The sequence below is a fragment of the Dromiciops gliroides genome, chromosome 3 (genome assembly GCF_019393635.1).
Source record: "Dromiciops gliroides isolate mDroGli1 chromosome 3, mDroGli1.pri, whole genome shotgun sequence".
In the NCBI taxonomy this organism is placed as follows: Eukaryota; Metazoa; Chordata; class Mammalia; order Microbiotheria; family Microbiotheriidae; genus Dromiciops; species Dromiciops gliroides.
In genome coordinates, this window is record NC_057863.1 from 159,286,415 (window position 1) to 159,312,217 (window position 25,803).

The 25,803-nt window shown below is 39.6% G+C and overlaps 1 protein-coding gene across 1 annotated transcript in view; it reads left to right on the plus strand.

Moving 5' to 3' along the window:
• The first annotated feature begins 683 nt into the window (after positions 1–683).
• Positions 684–25,803, plus strand: part of PCCA (propionyl-CoA carboxylase subunit alpha) — a 496,164-nt gene continuing 471,044 nt past the window's right edge. Inside the window, 2 exon segments of the mRNA XM_043998838.1 lie at positions 684–839; positions 23,100–23,177. Coding sequence (XP_043854773.1) covers positions 735–839; positions 23,100–23,177 — 183 coding nt within the window. The 5' untranslated portion in view covers positions 684–734.

Genomic DNA, 25,803 nt, shown 5'->3' on the forward strand with positions numbered 1-25,803 from the left:
TTCTGTGACTCTAGAAGGTCAATGCAACTTCTAAAAAAAGAGAGACCTTTGGTTTGGTGGTGGTAAGAATTCAATTGCATGTCTGGGTGGTTTGGTGCCAGTCAGAAGGGTGAACTGAACTGTATATCCTGGATCTCCGGCAAATTCCCTGACTCTAGAGTCGATGAAACTTCGACAAAAAAGAAAACTTTGTTGGTGGTAAAAATTCACTTGGATGTCTGGGCAGTGCAGTGCCAGTCAGGTGGGTGAATTGAGCGAATTTACCCCGGGTTCTGGGAAAAGCGGAAGAGTCAGCTGGCACGACTCTGGCTACTCTACAAAGTGCTGTTTAAACTACTTGCAAGGGCATCATCGAACTCTGTCCCCGGCCGGCTCTCGTGGGCACCCCTCCCCATCCGCACACTTCATGGGCCATGCGGGGCTCCTGATGTGGCTGTCTAGTGCTGCCAAGCTCCGCTCCCGGAACCCCACACGTTTGCAGGGGGTCAGGCTACTCCCCTCTCCGTCCCAGCTCCCCGGGAGACCGGCGCGAGCACCCACCCCTCTCCTCCCCACCCCTCCTTTTCCTCCTCCCCCAGAGGGAAGGAGGAGGAGAAGGAGGAGGGGACAGGAGGAGGGGGGAGGGGGCTGCCGATCTCTGCTTGTGATTGGCCAACGCCCAGGCGCTCCCCCATCTCCGCCCCCTTCGCCCGAGGTGAGAGGTCAGCTCGGGGCGCCTTTCCAAAGTAGCGGCCATGGCGGGACTGTGCGTTGGAGCCGCGGCGTTAGGGGCTGCGGGGCGGCGGAGCCGGCAGCCCCAGCAGCTGCTCCTGCGGAGCGCAGCGCTGTGGACCCCAAAGGTGAGCAGCGGCGGGGCCTTCTTTCGGCCTTTGGGCTTTGCAGTCCCGCTTGCAGGCCCGGTAGCATCCCGGGCATGGGTCTGATCCTTCCACCTCTCCTAGGATTCCCTCCTCTCCCCTCCCCGCACGCTCCGACTAACTTGGTCCCCCCCCTCGAGACCCTGCTAGACCCCCTCGCGTCTAGACTGCCCGGGATCTCCCCTCCCCCTGCCTTGTTTTTTCCGCGGGGACGAGGGGGGAGCCCGGCCGGGCTCACCCCTCTGCTGTTTGCACAAAAGACGTGTGTTTGTGCATGTGTGCGCGCGCCTGTGTAGAGGAGGTCTAACTACACCGCTCGGTGTCACCTCTTTGCGGCCACTCCTGCAGGGACTTCTGCTCCCAGGGCCGGGAGGAGGGCAAGTGTATGCGTGCTCTTTACCTTGGCCAGGCTGCTTTCGCATCTTGACTGTTGTGGCATCGCGCTGTTAGTGAATTTAGCTGTGTTCCCCGCATTCGTCAGGGAGGCCTTGCTGCTTGAGTAGTCTCCTTTCCCTTCTCTCAGAGCAGTTCGCTTTTTAATGCCACACAGGGAAGGTGGAAGAAATAGTTGATGAAGGCAGAAAGTTAGGAGGGAGTTGGTTTATCCTTTGGAAAACGTGTACTGTGGTGATTCAGGGGTCGTTGACAAAGCCAACCTGGATTACTTTGAAGTCACAGTCTCATTTCTGCTTCGCCAGGCTGTATGTTAAGTGTGTTCTTCAGAGATTTTGTGTGTTTCTTCCTCCTCCCCGCCCCTTCCCCGTGATCTATATGCTCAGTGTTATTTTTGAAGACTGTAGTTAGTGTGCTAGACAGTCTAGGCTTAAGCTCAGTGGTAGGATTTTGTTATTATTACCGGCTTCCTTAAAGTCTTAAGTGTTGAATTTTGATAGTTTTTTTTTTAATTAATAGAAATGAAATTTTGTATTTGTATAAGGTGGTATTCCACCTTAGGCTAAGTGAACGTAAACTTACACTCTGTTGACAGAAATAAAGGGTCCAGGAAAAGGGAGTTTAATGGTCTTACTCTGTGCACCACTGGTCAGCTTACATCTGGAGTTTTATGTATGGTTCGGAGTGCTAATTTTAGAGGAATGCTGGTAATCTGGAGTATCTAGAGGAGAGCATTTGGTATGGTGAGGAGTCTTGAGAATCGTGTCATAAAGAAATATGTCAAGGAACTAGGGCTGTTTTAACGTAGGAAAGGGGGGGAGTTGGAAGGAGGGGCATGATGATAGTTTTCTTCAGATATTTCAAGGATGAAATATTTTAAGGTGGAAGAATAATTACACCTGTTTGTCTCAGAGGACAGAACTGCAAATTGAAGAATTTAAGATCTGTCCAAAACCAGAAAGGGCTGCCTCTGGCAGTTAATTGCTGGAAATGTTCTTCTTGATTAGGGACAGGTGACCCTCAAGAAGGTCCTTTCTGAGATACATTCTGAATTGGTGAAATATGTACTAACCTCCAAAATTAACATGTTTTTGGTAATATCAGGCAATCAGCTGACATTTATTAGGCACCTACTGTGAGCCAGGTACTGGGCTCACAGTGGAAATACACTAAGATTGCTTGCCTTCTAGGAGCTGAGTCTAATGTGATGGGAGACAACACACACACCTGGGCAAACAAGCTGTGCACATAAGGAGAAGGAAGGTTGTAGAATGGAGAGGACTGGAGAAAGGCCTCCTATAGAAGGTGAGGTTTTGGTTGGAATTTAAGTCAGGGAAGGCATTAGGTGAAAGTGAGGAAAAAGAGCATTCCAGGTATGGGTAATAGCCAGACAAAATGCCTAGAGTGAGAGATGGAGTGTCTTATTCATGCAACAGCAAGGCCAGTGATACACACATGGCAGGGAATAAGGTGCAAAATGACTGGAAAGGTAGGAGGGAGCTAGATTATGAAGGGTTTTGAATGTCTGCCAAACAGAAGAACATTTTGTATTTGTTCCTGGAGGCAATTTGGAACTAATGGAATTATCAGTAAGGAGGTGACATAGTTGAACCTGTGCTTTGAGAAAATCACTTTGGTGACTGAATGGAAGATGGATTGGAGTGGGGAGAGACTTGAGATAGGCAGACCCATCAGCAGGCCATTGAAATAGTCTAGGCTTGAGGTGATAAGTGCCTGTACCAGAGTAGTGGCAGTGTCTGAGGAGAGAAGAGGGGCATATTCAAGGGAAAGGTGATTAAGGGAAAAGTAACGAATTCAGTTTTGTACTTACTGAGTTTAAGATGTCTATTGGATATCTAGTTTGAGATCCATGAGAGGCCCTTGGAGATGTGAGATTGGAGGTCAGCAGAGAGGTTAGGACAGGATAGGTAGATTTGAGAATTGTCAGCAGAGAGATGGTAATTAAATCCCTGGGAGCTGATGTGATCACTAAGTGAAGTAGTATAGAGGGAAGGCCTAGGACAGAACCCTATTTTAAAAACCCTCATTTTAAAAAAGATTGGACAAATTGTGAAGAGATCAGTGTTTTTTACTTAATGCCAAAATTAAAATAAAGCCTGCCAAATATTGGAAGATTGGAAAATTTGGATTAATATTGTAAGAACTAAATTGAAAACTTGTGTTCTAATTAATTACAAGACTCTAGTAGTTAAACTGAAATGACAGTGCTCAGTGAAATGACAAATTAGCTGTGAGATAACAGCTGGCTAGACCCTGGGAGAAAGTCAGAAAAGTCTCCTAGTCTGACATGATTCTGCATTTAATACAAGGGACCAGGATAGGGAAGTGGAGAAAGAAAAAACAGGTACTGTACTGTTTCCTTTCTTAAACTTACTGATCCTGACCATTAGCTCTCAGTACTTTAATTTAAGGTGGCAATTTAAAAAGATTCTTAAGAACAGATGTACTGCACCCCCCCCCCTTTTTTTTTGGCATAGTTGCTGTATTGTTTGAAGTAAGTAAATGTTTGAAAACATTGTTGGACTACTTGGAACTCTTATAAATTTAAAGGGCCCTGGGTCTTTTTGTGTCATACATCCTCTTGTTACTTGTGAAGAAAGATTAATTGGAAAACAGCTAAGAAACTTTCTAATGAGTTTTATAATATTATGCTTAGTAATGTATGTGTATATATATATATACACACACACACACACATATATATATATGTTTCTCATTCATGTTTCTGTAATTCTGTAAATTCTGTTATTGCAGAAGCAATGGGTTATGTGCCAGAAAGTCACTTTGTATACTTTTACTCTATCTCTTTTGGCTCTCTTTAACCTCTTCATCAGTTTCTCTTTTCAGCACTTCATCCTCTTCCGTGTTCCTTAACGTGTATGTATTTTTAGTTATCTTATCGTTCTGTACTCTCTCTTTACCTTGGCAATCTCATTCATGGCTACACCTTCAGTTGCCATTTCTGTACAGATGACTTTTTGGTCTTTCTTCTGAGGTTCAGACATAATTCTCTAAATTCCTTTAGGACAGTACATTGTTTATCACAATCAGATAACTTATTTTAAGTAACTGGTAACTTTCTTTTTTTTTTATAAAAAAATTATGCTTCAATCTTTTTCAGATGCCATCAGTTCTTTCTCTGTAGATGGATTGCAATTTTCATAAGTCTTTCAGAGTTATCTTGGATCTTTGCATTGCTGAAAATAACCAAGTCATTCACAGCAGATCATCTTACACTATTGCTGTCATTTTGTATATAGTACATTTCACTCTGCATCAGTTCATGTAGATTTTTCCAGGTTTTTCTGATAACATCCTGCTCATCATTTTTTTTTTGTTTCTGATAAAGTAACTAACAAATAATTATGTTCCAATGTGTATTCAGATACCATCAGTTCTTTCTCTGTGGATGGATGACATTTTTTCATAAGACCTTTGGAATTGTCTTGGATCATTGCATTGCTGAAAATAATCAAGTCATTCACAGCAGAACATTTCACAATATTAATGTTATTTTATATATGGTAGATTTCACTTTGCATCAGCTCATGTAGGTTCCTCCAGTCTTTCTGATAGTATCCTGTTCATCATTTTTTAAAATAGTAAACTACATGCATATAGTACTTTAAAGAGTTTTCCTTACGATGAACCTGTAAGGTTGATTATTGCAACAATAGCAATAGATGACTTATGTAGTACCTTAAACCTGACAAAGAGTTTTCTTTACAATAGCCCAGCAAACCAAGTACCATACATTTTGCCATCATCATCAATCCAGCAAAACAAGTACCATACATTTTACCATCATCATCATCAATCATGAGTCAAGCATCATCCATCAATCCCCATCATTATCCTCACTCACTGCTCATCATTGTCAATCAGTCCTCCTTCTTTCAATCCTCATCATCAATCAGTTCTCATCTTTATCCAATCAATCCATCATCATCAATCATCATCATTACATTACTCTTGCCTCTGCTTCAAAATTTTTTTCACAATTACTATTGTTAACTGTTTCCCTCCATCTTATTCCCTTCCCATAATATTTACTCTGTTTCAATCTTCTTTTACCCTATCCCTCCTCAAAAGTGTTTTTCTTCTGACTATCCCCTCCCCTGCTCTGCCCCCCCTTCTTTCACCCCTCCCTCCTTATCCCCTTCCCCTCCTACTTTCCTGAAGGGTTGGATAGATTACTCCACTCAATTGAGTGTGTAAATTGTTCCCTCCTTGAGCCAACTCTGATGAGATTAAGGTCTTTGAGTTAATTCTGTTGATTGTAAGGCTCATTCACTTCTCCATTCCTTCCCCCCCCCTCCAACCCCTCCCCCCCTCTCCAACCCCTCCCCCCCCAACCCTTTCCTGCTTCTTTAGTGTGAGATTTTTTTTCTTTCTTTCTTTTTGGCAGGGCAGTGAGGGTTAAGAGACTTGCCCAGGGTCACATAGCTAGTAAGTGTCAAGTGTCTGAGGCTGGATTTGAACTCAGATCCTTCTGAATCCAAGGCTGGTGCTTTATCTACTGCGCCATCTAGCTGCTCTCAAGTTTTTAAGGTTTTTGCTATATTGTGTGAACTTAAAACTCTCAGGAAGTTGGAACTCACCTATTTTTCCTGGAGATCAGGACCAGTTAACATTTCCTCTTGCTTACCTCTTATCTAGTCAGGAACTCTATTAGTTCTACCTCTGAAATCTTAGCAAGGTACTCTGAAGGTAAGACAGCAAGAAACATATCTCAGGCAGTCAAACCACCAAAAAGCTGTGAGAAAATTATAAATAATGAGTTTCTTAGGGTAACCCAGATCAATTTCAGTCCCTTTCCCTCCCCCCTTTTAAAAGTTCAGTTCTTGAGGAATGTTAGCTGGTTCTGGACCAGCCTAAGGGTACAATAGAGGTAGAGATTGATTCTTTTGTTTAGCTAAGTGAATTGATGAGATTAAACCACACCTATCTGGATTTGCCTTTGCCCCATCGGTGTTCTCTCCCATTAGGCCATTATGTCATTGGGTAGAGCTTATTTTAATTTGGATCATCCTCAAGTCTTGTCAACCAATGGAACTGACTAATGCTAACCAGTTAACCTTGATCTGTGTATAATGACTTGCCTCTATCAAAGGAAGATAAAAGCCTCAACCACACTAGGGTTGTTGCCATCTTGGCTTTGATATAGGAGGTCAAAGAAGGGTTAATAGAAAAACCTAAGACCCAAGATCTAATTCAGGTATTAGCTCTAAAAGGGAGACAGATCCCAGTTAATGGATAACTTCTGTTAGGTTCTGGTACCCATAGTGATCAACATCATAACAGAACAGGTCAGGTCAAAATAACAATAAAGGAAAAAGACAACCTATAGAAATTCTAATGAAAAATGATTATATTTTGAAACTAGCCGTGGGAATCAGAAAGAGGCATGCTCAGAAAAGGCCAAATTTGTCCCCAGATTCACCTTATGACGTGTAAACCCCCAAAACGCACCTTCACTGAAAAAGATACCCGCCTCGGGGGTTGGCTTAGGACCCCAGGAACTCCAAATTAGGATAAGCCCTCCCTTGTAACACCCCTAGGTGGAGAATATTATAATAAGTAGGACAGGCCCTCCCCTGCACCTCCCCAAGGTGGAGATTATTATGAGACTGATAATAAATTTATCCGTACTATAAATATAACTGTCTTTCCTTTCCTTATTTGAGAGATACCTTTCCAATATTCTGGTTCTCTCCCTGTGGTCACCCACAGTATTACAATAAAACTTAAGAAACTGAGTCACTGAGTCTTGTAATTCTTTTGGGGCGACTCACGATCAATTTGACCCCAAATTCCAGGCCACATCAGCTTGAGCTCTTGGCTTGGTGTGCCCTCTCCCTCTCAAGACAGGTAGGTAACATAGGGTTTCTGAATTCTTCTTGAGACCGAGGGCTGGCTCTCTAAGAGACAACATGGCGCTGGGGCTTTCCTCCTGCTTGTGTTAAGTGGCACAGGGTCAATGTGATATGGGTGGAATTTGGGGTCAAATTGATCATGGGTCTTCCCAAAAGAATTACGAGACTCAGTGACTAAGTTTCCCAAGTTTTATTGCAATACTGTAAATGACCACAGGGAGAGAACCAGAATAGTGGAAAGGTATCTCTCGAATAGTGAAAGGAAAGACAGTTATGTTTATAGTATGGATAAATTGATTATCAGTCTCATTATAACAATCTCCACCTTAGGGAGGTACAGGGGAGGGCCTGTCTTTCTCCTTATAATATTCTCCACCTTGGAGAGGTACAGGGGAGGGCCTGTCTTTCTCCTTATAATATTCTCCACCTTGGGGAGGTACAGGGGAGGGATTATCCTAATTTGGAGTTCCTGGAGTCTTAAGCCAACCCCAGAGGTGGGTACCTTTTTCAGTGGAAGTGTGTTTTGGGGGTTTACACATCATAAGGTGAATCTGGGGATAAATTTGGCCTTTTCTGCACACGTCTCTTTCTGATTCCCATGGCTAGTTTCAAATCATCTTCATTTTTCATTAGAATTTCTATAGCCTATCCTTTTATTTAAGGTCTTCATGGCCTAGCTCCCTCTGTTCCTGTTATGGGCACTGATTTCTGTGGGTAAGAGAATCTAGCATCCTGACTTGTAAGTTATCCATTAACTGGGGTCTAACTCCCTTTTGGAACTAATATCTGAATTAAAGCTTGGGTCTTAGGTTTTTCTGTTAACCTCTTTTTTGCCTTCTACATCAAATGCTTTACTAATATTTAATGTTAAGGAATAGTAAATGATTACTGCCAAAATGGGTGCAATAGCCATTAATATAAATAGTAGCAAATAATTAAAAAAAAAACAGTTTAGCCACAGTAATTTAAAAACCACAAAGCACCTTGACCATCATCTTCCCTTAGATCTTGTTTTTTAGGGTTTTTTTTTGAATAAACATTTATTTATTTTTTCCAGTTACATGTAAGGGTAGTTTTCAACATTCATTTTCATAAGATTTAGAGTTCCAAATTTTTCTTCCTCCCTCCCTTTCTTCCCCCCTCCATAAGACAGCAACCAGGTTATATGTATAATCCACAAGTGCTCTTTGTATCAGTTCTATCTATGGGTGTGGATAGTATGCTTCATTGTCAGTTCCTTGGGATTGTCTTAGATCATCATATTGCTGAGAGTAGTTAAGTCATTCACAATTGCTCATTGAAAAATACTGCTGTCACTAAGCACAATGTCCTCCCAGTTCTGCTCACTTCACTATACATCGGTTCATGAGTCTTTCCAGGTTTTTCTGGGATCATCCTGTTTGTCATTTCCTATAGCACAATACCATTCCACTACAATCATATACCACAGCTTCTTCAGTCATTCCTCAATTGATAGACATTCTCTTGATTCTCATGGTTTTTTTTGTGGGTTTTTTTTTTTTTTTTGCGCAGGGCAATGGGGGTTAAGTGACTTGCCCAGGGTCACACAGCTAGTAAGTGTCAAGTGTCTGAGGCTGAATTTGAACTCAGGTACTCCTGAATCCAGGGCCGGTGCTTTATCCACTGTGCCACCTAGCCGCCCCGACATTCTCTTGATTCTCAATTCTTAGCCACCACAAAGAGTTGCTATAAATATTTTTTGTACAATTTCCCCCACTTTTCTCTTTTTCATGATTACTATTGTTAACTGTTCCCCTTCCATCTTATTCCATTCCCCATTATATTTATTCTATTATCTATCTTCTTTCATCCTATCCCTCTTCAAAAGACATTTGCTTCTGTCTGTTCCCTCCCCCAATCTGCCCTTCCTTCTTTTGCCCCTCTCTCTTTACCCCCTTCCCTTCCTATTTTCCTGCAGGGTTAGAGAGATTACTCTATCCCAATTGAGTATGTATGTTATTCCCTCCTTGAGCCAATTCTGATGAGATTGAGGTTTTTGAGCCAATTCTGATGAGTGTTAGGCTCATGTACTGCCCAGATTAAATAGATTACTCCACCCAATTGTGTGTGTGTGTGTGTGTCTGTCTGTATTAATCCCTCCTTGAGGCAACTCTGATGAGTTTAAGGTCTTTGAGCCTTTTCTGATGAGTGTAAAATTAATTTACTGCCCTGTTTCTCCCCCATCTCTTCCCCCACTCCATAAGCCCTTTCCTTGTTTCTTTCATGTAGGATTTCACCTCATGCTACCTCTGCCCTTCCCCGCCCCCCGCCCCCCCCCCCCACCGTGCATTCCCCTCATCCCTCAATTTAGCCCTAAAGATGTCATCATGGGGCAGCTATGTGACACAGTGAACAAAGCATCCACCCTGGACCCAGGGGGATCCCAGCCAAAACCCGGCCTCAGACACAAGACAGTCACCCACTGCACGCCCCCAGGTATGTCCCCCAACTTCAGTTTTTTATGGTTCTCTAGGGTCCTGTATTTGAAAATCAAATTTGCCGTTCATTTCAGGTCTTGAAAAGTCCTGAAATGTCCTGAAATGTACCTGAAAGTCCTCATTTTCATTAAAGTCCCATTTTTTCCTCTGAAAGATTACAATCAGTTTTGCTGGGTAGGTGATTCTTGGTTGTAATTCCAATTCCTTTGCCCTCTGGAATATCATATTCCATGCCCTCTAGTCTTTTAATGTAGAAGCTGCTGGATCTTGTGCTATCCTGACTGGGGCTCCATAGTACTTGAATTCTTTCTTTTTGGCACCTTGCAATATTTTCTCCTAGACCTGAGAGCTCTGGAATTTGGCTATAATATTCCTAGGAGTTTTTCTTTTGGGATCTCTTTCTGGAGGTGTTCGGTGGAGTCTTTCAATTTCTATTTTAGCTTCTTCTTCTAGAATTTCAGGGCAATTTTCCCTGAGAATATCTTGGAAGATGATGTCTAAGCTCTTTCCTTGATCATGATTTTCAGGTAGACCAATAATTTTCAAATTATCTCACCTGGACCTATTTTCCAGGTCAGCAGTTTTTCCCACAAGATATTACACTTTGCCCTCTATTTTTTTATTCATTTGGATTTGCTTTATTGTATCTTGGTTTCTCATAAAGTCACTAGCTTCCATTTGTTCAGTCCTAATTCTTAGGTAATTATTTTCATCAGAGAGCTTTTGTACCTCCTTTTCCATTTGGTCAATTTGACTTTTCAGGCTATTGACTTTTTTCTCGTGTCTTTCCTGCATCACCGTCATTTCTCTTTCCATTTTTTCCTCTGCCTCTCTAACTTTATCTTCAAAGTCCTTTTTGAGTGCCTCTATGGCCTGAGACCAATTAATACTTTTCTTGGAACCTTTAGATATAGGGGTCCTGACGTTGGCATCTTTCTCTGAGGGTGCACCTTGATCTTCCTTGTCACTGAAGAACCTTTCTATGGTCCTCACCTTTTTCTGTCTGCTCATCTTGCCTTCATTTAACTTGACTTTTATCTCCTTAAAGTGGGGCGCTGTTTCCAGGCTGCACTCACTATCAACAAACTTCAGGAGGTCCCAGGTGGTATGATTATTTAAGGAAGATCAGGTTCTTCACTCACCTGGCCTGTTCCCTGGTCTGTAGATGACCCCAGACCAACTTGCTAATCAACCAGCTTTGCGTGTTGTGGTTGTCAGCTCCAATGAGCCTGTACCCCTCCCCATGTGAGATTTAAAATTGGATACTAGAGCATTAATCACCCCTCTTTAACCTTTCCCTTAATTTATCTCCCAGACTAGTAAATGGAAGAAGCTTCTGGTCTCTAGTTAGAGCTCTTATTGTTTGGTAGTTACAAGGTGATGTTGATTAGAGGGATAGGAAAGTAGAAATTCAAAACAAATAGTCTTAAGTCTAAGCTGTGAGATTTAAAATTGGATATTAGATCATAAATCTCCCCTACTTAACCCTTCCCTTAATTTATCTCCCAGACTAGTAAATGGAAGAAGCTTCTGGTTTTCTAGATAGAGCCTTTATTGTATATAAGGTGTTGTTGATTAGAAGGATAGGAAAATAGAAATACAGTACAAATCGTCTTAAATCTAGGCTTAGTCTATATTTCTTATAAAAACTCACCAAACCGATTTAGGCCACCTTTGGAGTGAGTCAGACCGTCTGTGCCGCGCCGCCAGGAGTCCCGCCAAGCCGGCAAAAAGAAGGCTACTCCCGTTCTCTCCACCCCGGAAGTCAAAAAACCCGGCAGGCAGTCTGACATGTGCAGCAGGCGGACTGTACCCGGCAGGCAGTCTGACATGCGCAGCAGGCGGACTGTTCATCTCCTCCCCAAAAGGGTGGTCCTTGAAAAACTGGCGTCTTTCAGTTATCCTAACCGACTGTTAAAAACTTTCATATTTTACCACAAAGCTTAGTCTATATTCCGTATAAAACTCACCAAAAACCCAAGGCCACCTTTGGGGAGGAGAGCCGCGTCAGGCACATGCTGCTAACAGTGGGCCGCATCCAGTTCTAGTCAGTGTCTCTCTGTGTGTCGCGCCAGTCCTCGGACCAGAGAGCAGGAAAGAGATCCCACTTCCGTTCTCTCCTTGCCTTTTAAGCTTGCACCCCGGAAGTGGAGTGCTTAGCAGCCAGACTGACGTGCGTAGCCCATGCACGGCCGTCCGTCCGTCTTCTCCCCGAAAGGGTGGTCCTTCAAAAACTGGTGTACTTTTTACCACATTCATTAACAGACTGATAGGAAACTTTTTACCACACCCACCTGGGCCACTGCTACTCAAGCTTATCTCCTGGTTCCCAGCAGCAGTGAAAAACCCAAGTTCTGCCTCAGCACCAGCATAGACCCTTGTAGTTTCCCCCCCTGCCAAGGGCTCAGCCCTCTCACCAGACGACACTGGCACTGCAGCTGATTCAGAGGCTCTGGGGGGTTCTCCTTCTCTGGTGAGGTGTTCCTGGGACTGGATCTGTGTCAGGGTGACTGTGGGGTTGGGCTCCATTCCTGTCTCAGCACAACAACTCCCTCCTTCTAACCTTTCAAGCCGTTCTTGGTTAGAAGATGATTTCAATACATTCTTCTGTGGGTTTTGCTGCTCCAGGCATTGTCCTATGGCATTATTTGGATGTTTTTTGGAGCGATCGTGTCATGAGTTTGAGAGCTCACTGCCTTTCCTCCGCCATCTTGGCTCCACCCCAGACATCCCCCCTTCCCTTAGATCTTTTTTATCTTTTTTTTTTTGGTAGGGCAATGAGGGTTAGGTGACTTGCCCAGGGTCACACAGCTAGTAAATGTCAAGTGTCTGAGGCTGGATTTGAAATCAGGTCCTCCTGAATTCAGGGCCAGTGCTTTATCTACTGCGCCATCTAGGTGCCCCTCCCTTAGATCTTTTTATTTTCTGATAAAAGTATTTTATTTTTTCTAGTTAAATGTAAAAATAGTTCTCAACATTTGTTTATACAAGCTTTCCAATTCAGATTTTTCTCCCTTCTCTTCCCCCTCCCCTAGACAGCAGGTAATCTGATATAGGTTTTACATACACACACACACACACACACACACACACACACACACACAGAGAATAACATTAAACACATTTCTGCATTAGTCATGTTGTAAGAGAAGAATCAGAGCAATAAGGAAAAACCTCAAAATAGAAAAACAACAGCACCAAAAGCAAAAGAAATAGTATGGTTCAATCAGCATCTCTACTCCACAGTATTTTTTTTTTTTTTCTGGATTTGGAGATCCTCTTCCATCATGGGTCCCATGAAACTCTTCTGCACCATTGCATTGGTGAGAAGAATCTAGTCCATCACAGTAGATCAATACACAATGTTGATGATACTGTGTACAGTGTTCTTCTGGTTTTGCTCATCTCACTCAACATCAGTTCATGCAAGTGCTTCTAGGTTTCTCTGAACTCCTGCTCATTGTTTCTTACAGCACAATAGAATTCCATTACATTCACATACCACAACTTGTTCAGCCATTTCCCAATTGAAGGGCAACCCCTCAATTTCCAATTCTTTGCCACCACAAAAAGAGCAGCTATAAATATTTTTGTACATGTGGGTCCTTTTCCCTTTTTTATGATCTCTTTGGGAAAAAGACCCAAAAGTGGTATTGCTGGGTCAAAGGGTATGCACAGCTTTATAGCCCTTTGGGCATAATTCCAGATTGCTCTCCAGATGACTGGATCAGTTCACAGCTCCACCAACAATGCATTAGTGTTCCAATTTTCCCACAGCTTCTCCAACATTCATGATTTTCTTTTTTTGTCATATTAGCCATTCTGATAGGTGTCAGGTGCCCTCCCTTAGATCTTAATGGAGACATCCCAGGACCTTGAACCCAAGAGCCTTTGGAGTAGCTGTACTTACAGGTCAGTGTCCACTTCCATTATCATGGGAAGCAACCTCTGGAGATACAGCATGGTGATTGTTCCTGAAGACATTAACAGCCTCATTTAATGAAGAATCAGAAAAGACAATTCTTGCCACTAAAGTCCTTGGCACAAATGGTTCAGCATTAGGTCCTTATTTTCAAAGGAAATATGAATACAAGCCCCTTGAGGTCAGGGACAATTTCTTTTTGCTTCTATTTGTAACCTCAGCACTTAACAAAGTACCTTGTACATAGTAACCTCTTAATAAATGCTTGTTGATTTGATGCCTCGTTTAGAATCCTGCACTGGTTCTCAATTGCTGACAAGGTATAGTGTAGTTCATACTCTTTTATCTGGCATTTTTGTTTTTTTGGTGAGGCAGTTGGGGTTAAGTGACTTGCCCAGGGTCACCCAGCTAGTAAGTGTCAAATGTCTGAGGCTGGATTTGAACTCAGGTCCTCCTGACTCCAGGGCCAGTGCTCTATCTGCTGCGCCACCTAGCTGCCCTTTTTATCTGGCATTTAAAACTGTCTTTGCTTTTCCACCCTATATCTCCAGTTTTATCCTACACTATTTCTCTTCATGCAGTAGAATGCTTTCCCATGTGTCCTCAAATTTTTTTCCTCTATATTGTTTTGCTTATGCTTTCCCCAGCATTTGTAGGCCTCTCTTCTTGTTATTGAATCCCTTCCTATCCTTTATTTAGCTTAATTTTTCTTTTTGAGACTAGACTTTTTTATCTTGCCTAGGTTGGAAGGGCAATGACCATTCATAGGCTGGATGCCACTACTAATCTGCATTGAAATTTTGAACTCGCTCTGTTTCCAACCTAAGCTGGTTTGCTTATCCTTGGGAAGTCTGGTGGCCCCTTGACTCCCTAGGGCTTCTCATGTTGGTTCTAGTCTTAATTTGAACAGTTAATTGGCTTACCTTTACTGTAGTTCATTCATCCACCAGCTTTATCTTACCCAGTAGCAAGGATTACAGACTTTTCATCCTTTAAAGCCCAGCTTAAATGTCATATTTTCTAGGAAGCCTTCTGTTTGCCCTGCCCTCATTGGTAATGACTTCCCCCCCATCTAGTCCTTCATCTATCCTTCTTATATAATTATGTATTATTTTGTATGATAGTTTACATATATGTTATATACTACCCTAGACTGGAAGTGTCATGACAATTGGGACTCTTTTTTGGGTAAACTTCATAACGTACACATGGTCCTCTGAACTCTGCAGGAACTTAACAAACATTTTATTTAATTGATAGAAACTAGCACTAGATTGATACATATTAGACATGGAGGCATTCAACTCTTTTCCATTCTGGCTACTTGACTCTTATGTTTCTGGTTGTTGTAGGATTTTAATTAATTAAAAAAAAAATTATTTTTTTCTCATTTATATATAAAAATAATTTTTTACATTAGTTTTAAAAAATTGAGTTCCAAATTCCTTCTGTCCTTTCCTTTCTCCCGCTTTGAGAAGGCCAGTAGTTTGATATAGATTATACATGTGCAGTCATGCAAAACATTTCCACATTAGCCATGTTGCAAAAGAAAACACAGACAAAAGGGAAAAAGAAAAAAAAAGTATGCTTCACTCTGCATTCAGACTCCCATCAATTTTTTCTTGGGAGGTAGATAGCATTTTTCTTAAGTCTTTTGGGATTGTCTTGGATCATTGTATTGCTGAGAATAGCTAAATTATTCACAGTTGATCATCATTGTACAGTATTTCTAATACTATGATAATGTTCTCCTGGTTCTGCTCACTTCACTTAGCATCAGTTCATATAAGTCTTTCCAGTTTGTTTTTTTTGAAATCCTGCTCATCATTTCTTATAGCACAGTAGTATCCCATCACAGTCATATACCACAATTTTTTCAGTCATTCCCCAGTTGATGGTAATCCTCTCAATTTCCAATTCTTTTGCCATCACAGAAAGAGCTGCTATTTTTTTGGGGGGGGGGTGAGGCAATTGGGGTTAAGTGACTTGCCCAGGGTCATATAGGTAGTAAGTGTTAAGTGTCTGAGGCTGGATTTGAACTCAGGTCCTCCTGACTCCAGGGCCGGTGCTCTATCCACTGTACCACCTAGCTGCCTCAGAGCTCCTATATTTTTGTACAAATAGGTACTTTTTCCTTTTTGGTAATCTCTTTGGGATACAGACCTACTAGTGGTATCTCTGGGTCAAAGGTATACACAGTCCTTTGGGCATAGTTCCAAATTGCTTTCCAAAATAGTTGGATGGGGGCGGGGTGGTGGTGGTGGTGGTGGTGGTGTGTGAAGCCAAGATGGCAGAGGAAAGGCAGTAACTTGCTTGAACTTTCCCCCAAATCCCTCCAGATACCTTTAAATAATGTCATAAAACAATTCCCGGAGCAGCAGAACACACAAAAGGATAGAGTGCAATAATTTTTCAGCCAAAGACAACTTACTTAGGTCAGCAGGAAAGGTCTGTTGCATTGCTGCATGTCGTTCAGCACAGACCTGACCCCAGAAAACCAGGAGCGTCTGCTCCTTGGGAACCACTGAATCAGCAGTGGCAGTGACTGCTTCTGGAACTTTCAGCCCACAGATGGTAGGGGGGTTGAACAACTGTCCAGAAGGAGATCTCTTTGATAGCACTGAGGCAGGACTTTGTTGCTTTGCCCATATTTGTATCTGGGTTGTGGTCTTAGGTGGGGAGTGTAAGGGTGAGGAACAAGTACTAGCATACTAGAGCTTGTGGCCACAGTGGAGCAGAGACCCTCATCACTGTTCTAGGGCAGAAAAGAGAACTTGTGGTCTCTCATAGACCAGAGCACAGACCAGGAGAGTAGTAAGCATACCTCTCCTTAGATCCTGAAAGAACTGAAAACTTACAGATCCCTAGAAGTATCTCTGAAAACAACTGTACAAAACCCCTGAAGCTTGGAACAGTGTGCCCTTCACCCTCGAAGCAGAGCCCTACTTTAACAAAGAGTTAAAAGTCAAGAAATAGGCTGGGAAAATGAGCAAACAACAGGAAAAAATTCTGACCGCAGAAAGTTATGATGGTGACAAGGAAGATCAAAATATACACTCAGAAGATAACAAAGTCAAAGCTTTTACACTCACAGCCTCCAGAATAATTGGATTAGTTCACAACTTTACCAACAATGCATTAGGGTCTCATTCCTTCCAACATTTGTCATTTTCCTTTTCTGTCATATTAGCCAGTCTGATAGGTGAGAAGTTGTACCTTGGAGATGAGTTGTATCTTGGAGTTGTTTTAATTTGCATCACTTTAGTGAAGTAGAGCATTTTTTCATAAACGTATAGTTAGCTTTGATTTCTTCTGAAAACTGCCTCTTCATATTCTTTGGTTATTTATCAATTAGGAAATATATTCACATAAATCTGACTCAGTTCTCTATATATTTGAGATATAAGGCCTTTATCAGAGAAATTTGCTTTAAAATCCCTCCCCCACACCAGTTTCCTGCTTTCTTTCTAATTTGTCTGAATTGATTTTATTTATACAAAACCTTTAAAATTTAATATATTCATAATAATCCATTTTATATCTTTTAATGCTCCCTATCTCTTGTTTGGTTATAAGTTCTTTCCTTATTCACAGATCTGACAGGTAGAATATTCCATGCTCCCTAATTTGCTTATTTTGTCACCCTTTATCTTTAAATCATGTACCTATTTTGATCTTATCTTGATATATGGTATGAGATGTTGGTCTTTACCTTGTTTTTCTGCCAAACTGATTTCTAGTTTTCCTAGCAATTTTTGTGAAATAATGAGTTCTTGTCCTAGAAGCTGGGGTCTTTGGGTTTATAAAACACTAGGTTACTATGGTCATTTACTACTGTCTTGTGTACCTAATCTATTCCACTGATCCATCACTCTATTTCTTAGTGCCCCACTGTTTTGATGATTACTGCTTTGTAATGCAGTTTGATATCTGGTGAGCTAGCTTACCTTCCTTTAACACTCTAACCACCACCACCCCCCCCCCCTCCAGCTCCACTGATTCCCTTGATATTCTTGACTTTTTGTTCTTCCAGATAAATTTTGTTATTTTTTCTAGCTCTATAAAATAATTTTTTTGTAGTTTGATATGTCATCAGATAAGTAAATTGGCTTAGCTAGAATTGTCATTTTTATTATATTAGCCTAGCCTACCCATGAGCAACTAATATTTCTCCAGCTGTTTAGATCAGACTTTATTCATATGAAAAGTGTTTTGTAACTTTGTTCATATAGTTTCTGGATTTGTCTTGGCAGGTAGACTTCCAAGTATTTTATGTTGTCTACAGTTATTTTAAATGCAATTTTTCTTTTTATCTCTTTCTGCTAGACTTTGTTGATAATATTTAGAAATACTGAGGATTTATTTGGGTTATTTTATATCCTGCAACTTTATTGAAGTTGTCAATTATTTTAACTAGTTTTTTAGTTGATTTTCTAGAATTCTCGAAGTATAATGTCATATGGTCTGCAAAGAGTAATAGTTTTGGGGCAGCTAGGTGGCTCAGTGGATAAAGCACCAGTCCTGGATTCAGGAGGACCTGAGTTCAAATCCAGCCTCAGGCACTTAACACTTACTAGCTGTGTGACCCTGGGTAGGTCACTTAACCCTCATGTCCCCGCCAAAAAAAAAAAAAAGTAATAGTTTTGTTTCCTCATTGCTTATTCTAATTACTTCAATTTCCTTTCCTTCTCTTATTGCCATAGCTAGCATTTCTAGTATAGTATTGAATAATAGTGGTGATAATGGGCATCCTTGCATCATCTCTGATCTTATTGGGTAGGCTTCTCTCTTATCCCTATTATAAATTATGCTTGCTGATAGTTTTAGATAGATGTTATTTATCATTTTAAAGGAATATTCTTGGGAGTTTTCATATTGGAATCTCTTTCAAGAGGTGGTAGGTAGATTCTTTCCATTTCTTTTTCACCCTCTGGTTCTAGGATATCAGAGCAGCTTTCCTTGATAATTTCTTGAAATGTGATGTTTACACTCTTTTTTTCATCTTGGCTTTCAAGTAGTCCAGCAATTGTTAAATTATCTCTCCTCCATCCATTTTCCAGGTCAGTTGTTTTTCTGATGACATAGTTGACATTTTCTTTTTTCATTCTTTTGATTTACTTTTATTGTTTCTCGGTGGCTCATGTTTCATTAGCTTCCACTTGCCCAATTCTAATTTTTAAGGAATTATTTCTTCAATGAGATTTTGTACCTCATTTCCTGTTTGGCCAATTCTGCTTTTTACAGCCTTCTTCTCTTCAGTGGATTTTTGTGCCTCTTTTACCATTTGGCCAATTCTTTCTTTTAAGGTGTTATTTTCTTCAGTATATTTTTGTGTCTCTTTTACCAAGCTGTTGAACATCTTTTCTTATTTTCTTATTTTCTTTCTTCATTATAATTTCCTCCCAATTTTTCCTCTACCTCTCTGATTTTTTTTTTTTTGGTGAGGCAGTTGGGGTTAAGTGACTTGCCCAGGGTCACACAGCTAGTAAGTGTTAAGTGTCTGAGGCCGGATTTGAACTCAGGTCCTCCTGAATCCAGGGCTGTTGCTCTATCCACTGTGCCACCTAGCTGCCCCTACCTCTCCGATTTTTAAAGCTCCTTTTTGAGCTTTTCCAGCAGTTCTTGTTGGGCTTGTGTCCAATTCACATTTTTCTTTGAGGCATCTGTTTTGACTTGTATTCTTCTGAGTTTGTGTCTTGACCTTCCCTGCTTTGATAATAACTTTCTCTGGTCAGGTTCTTTTAGTTATTTGCTCATTTTTCTCAGCCTATTTCTTGACTTATAACTTTATGTTAATGTTGGGCTAGGGTGAATGGGGCACTGTCCCATGCTTCAGGTTTTTTGTGTTGCTATTTTTAGAGCTAGTTGGGGTTGGGGAGGTCTGTAAGTTTTCAGTTCTTCCAACGTGTTATGACCTAAGGAGAGGTGTGGACACTGTTCTGACCTGTGCTCTGGTCTGTGAGTGGCCATAAGCACTCTCTTCTACCCTGTGTCTATTATCAGGATCCCTGCACTCTTCTTCCTGTTACTGTGATCAGGGTCTCTGCTCCTTTGTTTTGGGACTGTAACCCCAACTGTGTATGGGCAGTACATCCAGGTCCTGCACCCTGTGCCATCAGAGTCCTCTGTAATCTCCTCCTGACCAGTTATCCAACCCCCCTTGAGAGTTCCCAGATCTTTCTGGTGCTGATACAGCTGCTTCCAAGGCCCACTGGTAGTTTGCTGGAGCAAGACCTGTGGTGCACTCTGCTCCAGGCCGACCTGGATACCTTGGTGAAATAGATTTTTCCTGTTGATCTCCTAGGTTGTCTTGGACAGGAAAAATGTTTCACTTAGACCTTTTGTTAGTTCTGCTGCTCCACATTTCGATTTGAGATGTTAACTTAAGGTTGTTTGGAGGGGATTTGGTAGAGTTCAGGTGAATTTCTGCCTTTACTGTGCCATCCTTGCTCTACCTCTAGGATTCTAATTTCTAAGTTATAGGCTAAGCAGTTCATAAAGTCATGAATTTTATGTATGGAAGGGACCTTAGCAGTCTGATATTAGTTTAGCCCCTCTTATTTTAAAGGTAGAAATTGTTGTCCTGAGAGGTTGTTATTTTTATAGGGTCATACAGTGGAAAAGCTGAGCTTAGAATATAATTCAAGTCTTTTGATTCCCAGGCCAGTGCTATTTTTACCAAGAAGGAAGGATTTACAAGCTTTATTGTTGTACCAGGTATTGTGCTAAGCACTTGACATTTGATTCCCTTTTTTTTTTGGTGAGGCAATTGGGGTTAAGTGACTTGACCAAGGTCACACAGCTAGTAAGTGTCAAGTGTCTGAGGCCGGATTTGAACTCAGGTACTCCTGAATCCAAGGCTGGTACTCTATCCACTGTGCTACCTAGCTGCTCCTTACATTTGATTCTTAACCATAAATGTGAGGTAGGTGCTCTTATCCCTTTTTTACAGTTGAGGAAACTAAGGCAGAAAGAAGTTAAGCGGTTGCACTGTGCTAAATTCAGAATACTGATCCTTCTCATTTAGAAATGTCTCAGATTTTCTTTTTTTGGGGGGAGGGGCAATAGAATATTTAATTTCATGTTAAAAATTCACAATTACTCATTTGCATGCAGTAAAATTAAAGTAACATTACTTTTTGGCAATAGAGTATACAACGCTTCCTTTTTAAAATTATTTAAGCCTTCCATTTATTTTAATGTTTTTTTATAAAGATCATATGTGTATCTAGATATGTTGGCAAATACTATTTTAAAAAATATTTTAAAAAATAAATTTTATTCCCCCCTTTTCATGTTAAAACAATTAAAAAAAACATTTAAAATTTTTTTGAGTTCCAGAATTCTCCTGGTCTTCCTTTACCCCTTCCTGAGATGTTAATTAATCAGATATAGGTTATACATGTGCAATCATGTAAAACATTACCATATTAGTCATTTTTGTACAAGAAGACTCAAGTGAAAGAAAAAAGTGAAAAATAAGATGCTTCAGTGTGACTTCAAACAATATTTCTTTTTCTGGAGGCAGATAGTATGCTTCATCATTAGTCTTGTGGGATTGTCTTGGATCATTGTATTGTTGAGAATAGCTAAGTTATTCACAGTTCATCATCATACAAAATTGCTGTTACTGTGTATAATGTTCTCCTGGTTCTGTTTACTTCACTATACATCAGTTCATGTAAGTCTTTCCAGGTTTTTCTGAAATCATCCTGCTTGTCATTTTAAAATTTTTCACTTATTTATTTATTGTCATTTCTTATAGCACAATAATATTCCATTACTGTCATATACCACAGCTTGTTTAGTCATTCCTCCGTTGTTGGGCATCTCTTTGATTTCCCATTCTGAGTCATCCCCCCAAAAGGTGCTTATAAATATTTTTGTACGTGTAGGTCCTTTCTCCTTTTCCTTTGATGTCTTTGGGATATAGACCTAGTAGTGGTATTGCTGGATCAAAGGATATGCACACTTTGGGCATAGTTCCAAATTGCTCTCCATCAATTGGATCATCACAACTACCAACAGTCCTCTTACTATTGTGTACTTTGTGACAGATGTATAATAGTGTACTTGACAACCCACACCGCAGTTAGTTGTGTGGAAACTCAGTTCATTGGAGATTTTTGCACTTTGGGAAGGTCTTGTCTTTTCTTTTCTCTTCTTTTCTTGGCAATGAGGGTTAAGTGACTTGCCCAGGGTCACACAGCTAGTAAGTGTCAAGTGTCTGAGACCAGACTTGAACTCAGGTCTTACTGAATTCGGGGCCAGTGCTTTATCCATTGTGCTACCAAGCTGCCCCTTCTTTTTTCTTTTTAATACAGGTCTTTATCAAATGCATCGCTTTTCTACATCCTATTTTTTAGTGACCCATTTAAAAAAATAAATCTCAATTTTTATGATTTTTCTCCTTGTGATTTGGCAAATGAATGATTAGTAATTGGAAGTCCTGATTTTAGTACTTACGTTGTTGAGGATTGTCTATATAGACTGGCTGTTATAGTACTTTCACTTTCATGTCATTATTCACATAAATATTACATATTTTATCATTAACCACTTTACAAAACTTGCCAAAGAATTAAATATGGGAACATACATGTATTTTTAATAATATCATTTTATGTTTCTTACAGTGTCAGAGAATATGTTTGTTTCATTAATACATTTTATTATGGAATGGTCTGAAATTCATATAAATTTGTGATACAGTGTAAGCTTATTAGATTCTTCACAGCTTCCTGGTTTCTGTTTATTACAAGAATCCATTTGTTTCTAATCATTGGCTACATCTTTTGGTGATCCTTTGGCTTCTCTTAGAAAAATTCAAACAGTGGCGTGGTAATCAAACTTGTACATAAAGGAAAAACAAAATAGCTTTGAATTGTGGGTTATATTTATTACAGGGGTAAAGAGAATCCAGATGAGACTTAAGGAGACTTTGAACTAGGGTGATAGCAATGGAAGAAATAAGGAAGGAGATGAATTTGAGGGAAATTGAAAAGGCATTCTGAAGTAACAGGATTTGGTGACTGTTTATGTTGGAGGAAGGAGAAGAAAAAGTCAAAAGATTACTCTAAAGTTATGAGTATGGTTCACTGGTTTACATGACCATTGGGATTTTTATTTATGCCAAAAAGAAGTGGAATACAAGTTAAATTGCATTTTTGCTTTTTTGTCTTTGTTAAAAAAAACAAAAACAAAACCTTGCAGTCAGGGTCTGTTTGTATTCTATATAGTGCTATGTTCTATGATTCTGAAGGCACCATTGCTCTGCAACTTTGTGGGTGGCTGAATAGCAGTTCTTCAAACCTCACTTATTATATATGCCATCTTAACAGATTGCTGATTTTTGTGTATATCTCAGCTTTATTTGTCTGCAGAAACAGTTTATATATATCATGCATAGTTATCCTTATAACTTTTAAAATATACAATGGGAACTCATTAATGATAAAGTTTTGTACTTATAATAATTTTGGGGGATATTCTTATGAAAATCAGTTTTATTTTTTTAACTTACCCATTCAAGCATTTACATTTTCTCATTTCCCTATTTTCTCATTTACAGCCTGTTTTACACCAATCAAGGCCATGTTTGAGGATTTCCCGTAGTCTGTCATCGGTACAATATGATCCTAATGAAAAGGTAAGGAAAAATCTTTAAGATATATTATATTGCTGATTTTTTATGGTTTCCTTTCTCTTCACTAGGTTATGTGTTTTAATTGAAAAGTCTGTATGACACTAGTAAAATAAATTTATTTATTTCTGGGTTTATTTTGCTAATTCTCTATTTTCATATTTACCATAATGACATTCATTTTGCATTTTCATCTTTATACTGATAATGAAAAATATTGTATACATTTTGGATTTTTTCTTTTGAATTTAAAAAAAAATTTAGACAATGACTTCATGGTATGATATTGTATAAGAAATAGGACAGAAGGAACAACACAATTTAATAGGAAAAATTACAAAATATATAAGAAGGCAACAACAATAAAATATAGACTAGGGTTTTGGTCATGGAAATCTCTTTATGAAGTAAAGAACTTATAAATGTATACTTAGACTGTATAATTTATGCCTCTCACTGCACCCCCCCCCCAATTAAAAAATTAAAATCCCGGGGGCAGCTAGGTGGCACAGTGAATAAAACACTGGCCCTGGATTCAGGAAGACGTGAGTTCAAATTTGACCTCAGACACTTGACACTTACTAGCTGTGTGACCCTGGGCAAGTCACTTAACCCCTGTTGCCCTGCAAACAAATAAACAAAAAAACCAAACCAAAAAATAAAAATCCCTGATATGAAACTTTTATCATAAACATGTAGTCCTGCAAAAGAGATTCTCATATTTCCAGGTTAGCCATGTTGCAAAAAAATTAAAAAAAAGAAAGAAAAGAAAAGAAAATGAAGAAAAATAAAGTAAAAATCCCATGCTTTGATATGCATTCAGACTCCATCAGTTCTTTCTCTGGAAGTGGATAGTATCTTTCATCATTGTCTTGCTGAAAATAGCTAAGTCATTCACAATTAGTTGATTATCATACAATATTGCTGTTACTGTGTACAATGTTCTGGTTTTGCTCACTTCACTTTGTATTACCTAGGTTTTTCTGAGAGCACATTTATTTTTGAATGTATAACTGTCCTTTCTCCTACCTAGCCAGCTTTTCTTTTATTAAAGTTTAAAAAAACCTCCTCAAAACAAACTATCATATTTCAGTAAAATGTACTTTGTTGTATGCAACAATCCACGAAATTCCCTGCCTCCCCTATTTGAAAATCTCATTTTAAAAATCATTCTCATATTCTCTCTCTCTTTTGAAAACTGTTCTTATTTCACCACTTATTTATTGTGGTAATTTTTTAACAGTTACTTATAGATTTCGCATGTGAGATTATCTGTAGTATTTACTATTCATATTTTTCCTAATCTTATTTTAATTTTTCTTTTAGTTAATTTATTGTCATACAATAAAATTAAAAATTTTAAATTGTCAAACCCTTATAACTTATCCCTGATGTCTTTTATTTGATGAGTTAAATTTTTTTGAACAGCCTCATTTTTTTATTTGAAAGTAGTCATTTGTGATTAATTTTAGTAATCAGTGTTTTCATAATATTTTGTCACTTTAATATTATTAGTGTAATAGGGGTTGGGACTGGACCTGTGTGTTCTTGTATAGGTAACTCTTTGATGAGTAGGCTCCCTTTTCTAATTCAGGTTGACAGTTTTCTGCAGTTTATCTTAGTTGTCTTAAAGAGAATTGAGAGGTTAAGTGACTCAAAGGCACATAGCCAGTAGGTCTTAGAGACTGGGCTTGAATCCGGGTCTTTTGGCTTTGAGGTCAGCTTTCTATTCATTGTGCTATTCTGCCTCTCAGTAATATACTAATTGTTTGAAATGATACTTTTTTCCCATATAAATATTTTTATTTTCCAGTTACATGTAGAGATAGTTTTCAACATTTGTTTTTATAAGATTTCTTGTATCAAATTTTTTTCCCTCTCTCCCCTCCCTCCCCCCTCCCCAAGACAGCAAGTGATCTGATATAGGTTATATATGTACAATCACATTAAACATATTTCTGCACTAGTCATGCTTTGAAAGAAGAATCAGAGCAAAAAGGGAAAACCTCAAAAAAGAAAAAGAACAGCACCAAAAACAAAAGAAATACTGTGGTTCAATCTGCATCCATATTACACACTGGTTTCTTTTTTTCTGGATTTGGAGAGTATTTTCCATCATGAGTCCTTTGGAACTATCTTGAACCATTGTACTGCTGAGAAGAGTCAGTTCTATCACAGTTGATCAACACATAATGTTGTTGATACTGTGTACAGTGTTCTCTTAGTTCTGCTCATCTCACTCATCAAGTCCTTCCAGGTTTCTCTGAAATCTGCCTGTTCATCATTTCTTACAGCACAATAGTATTCCATGACATTCATATACCACAACTTGTTCAGCCATTCCCCAATTTATGGGCAACCCCTCAATTTCCAATTCCTTGCCACCACAAAAAGAGCAGCTATAAATATTTTTGTACGTGTGGGTCCTTTTCCCTTTTTTATGATCTCTTTGGGGAAAAGTCCTAATAGTGGTATTGCTGGGTCAAAGGGTATGCAAAACTTTATAGCCCTTTGGGTATAGTTCCAAACTGCTCCCCAAAATGGTTGGATTAGTTCACAGCTCCACCAACAATGCATTAGTATTCCAATTTTTCCACAGCTTCTCCAACATTTATTATGAAATTATACTTTT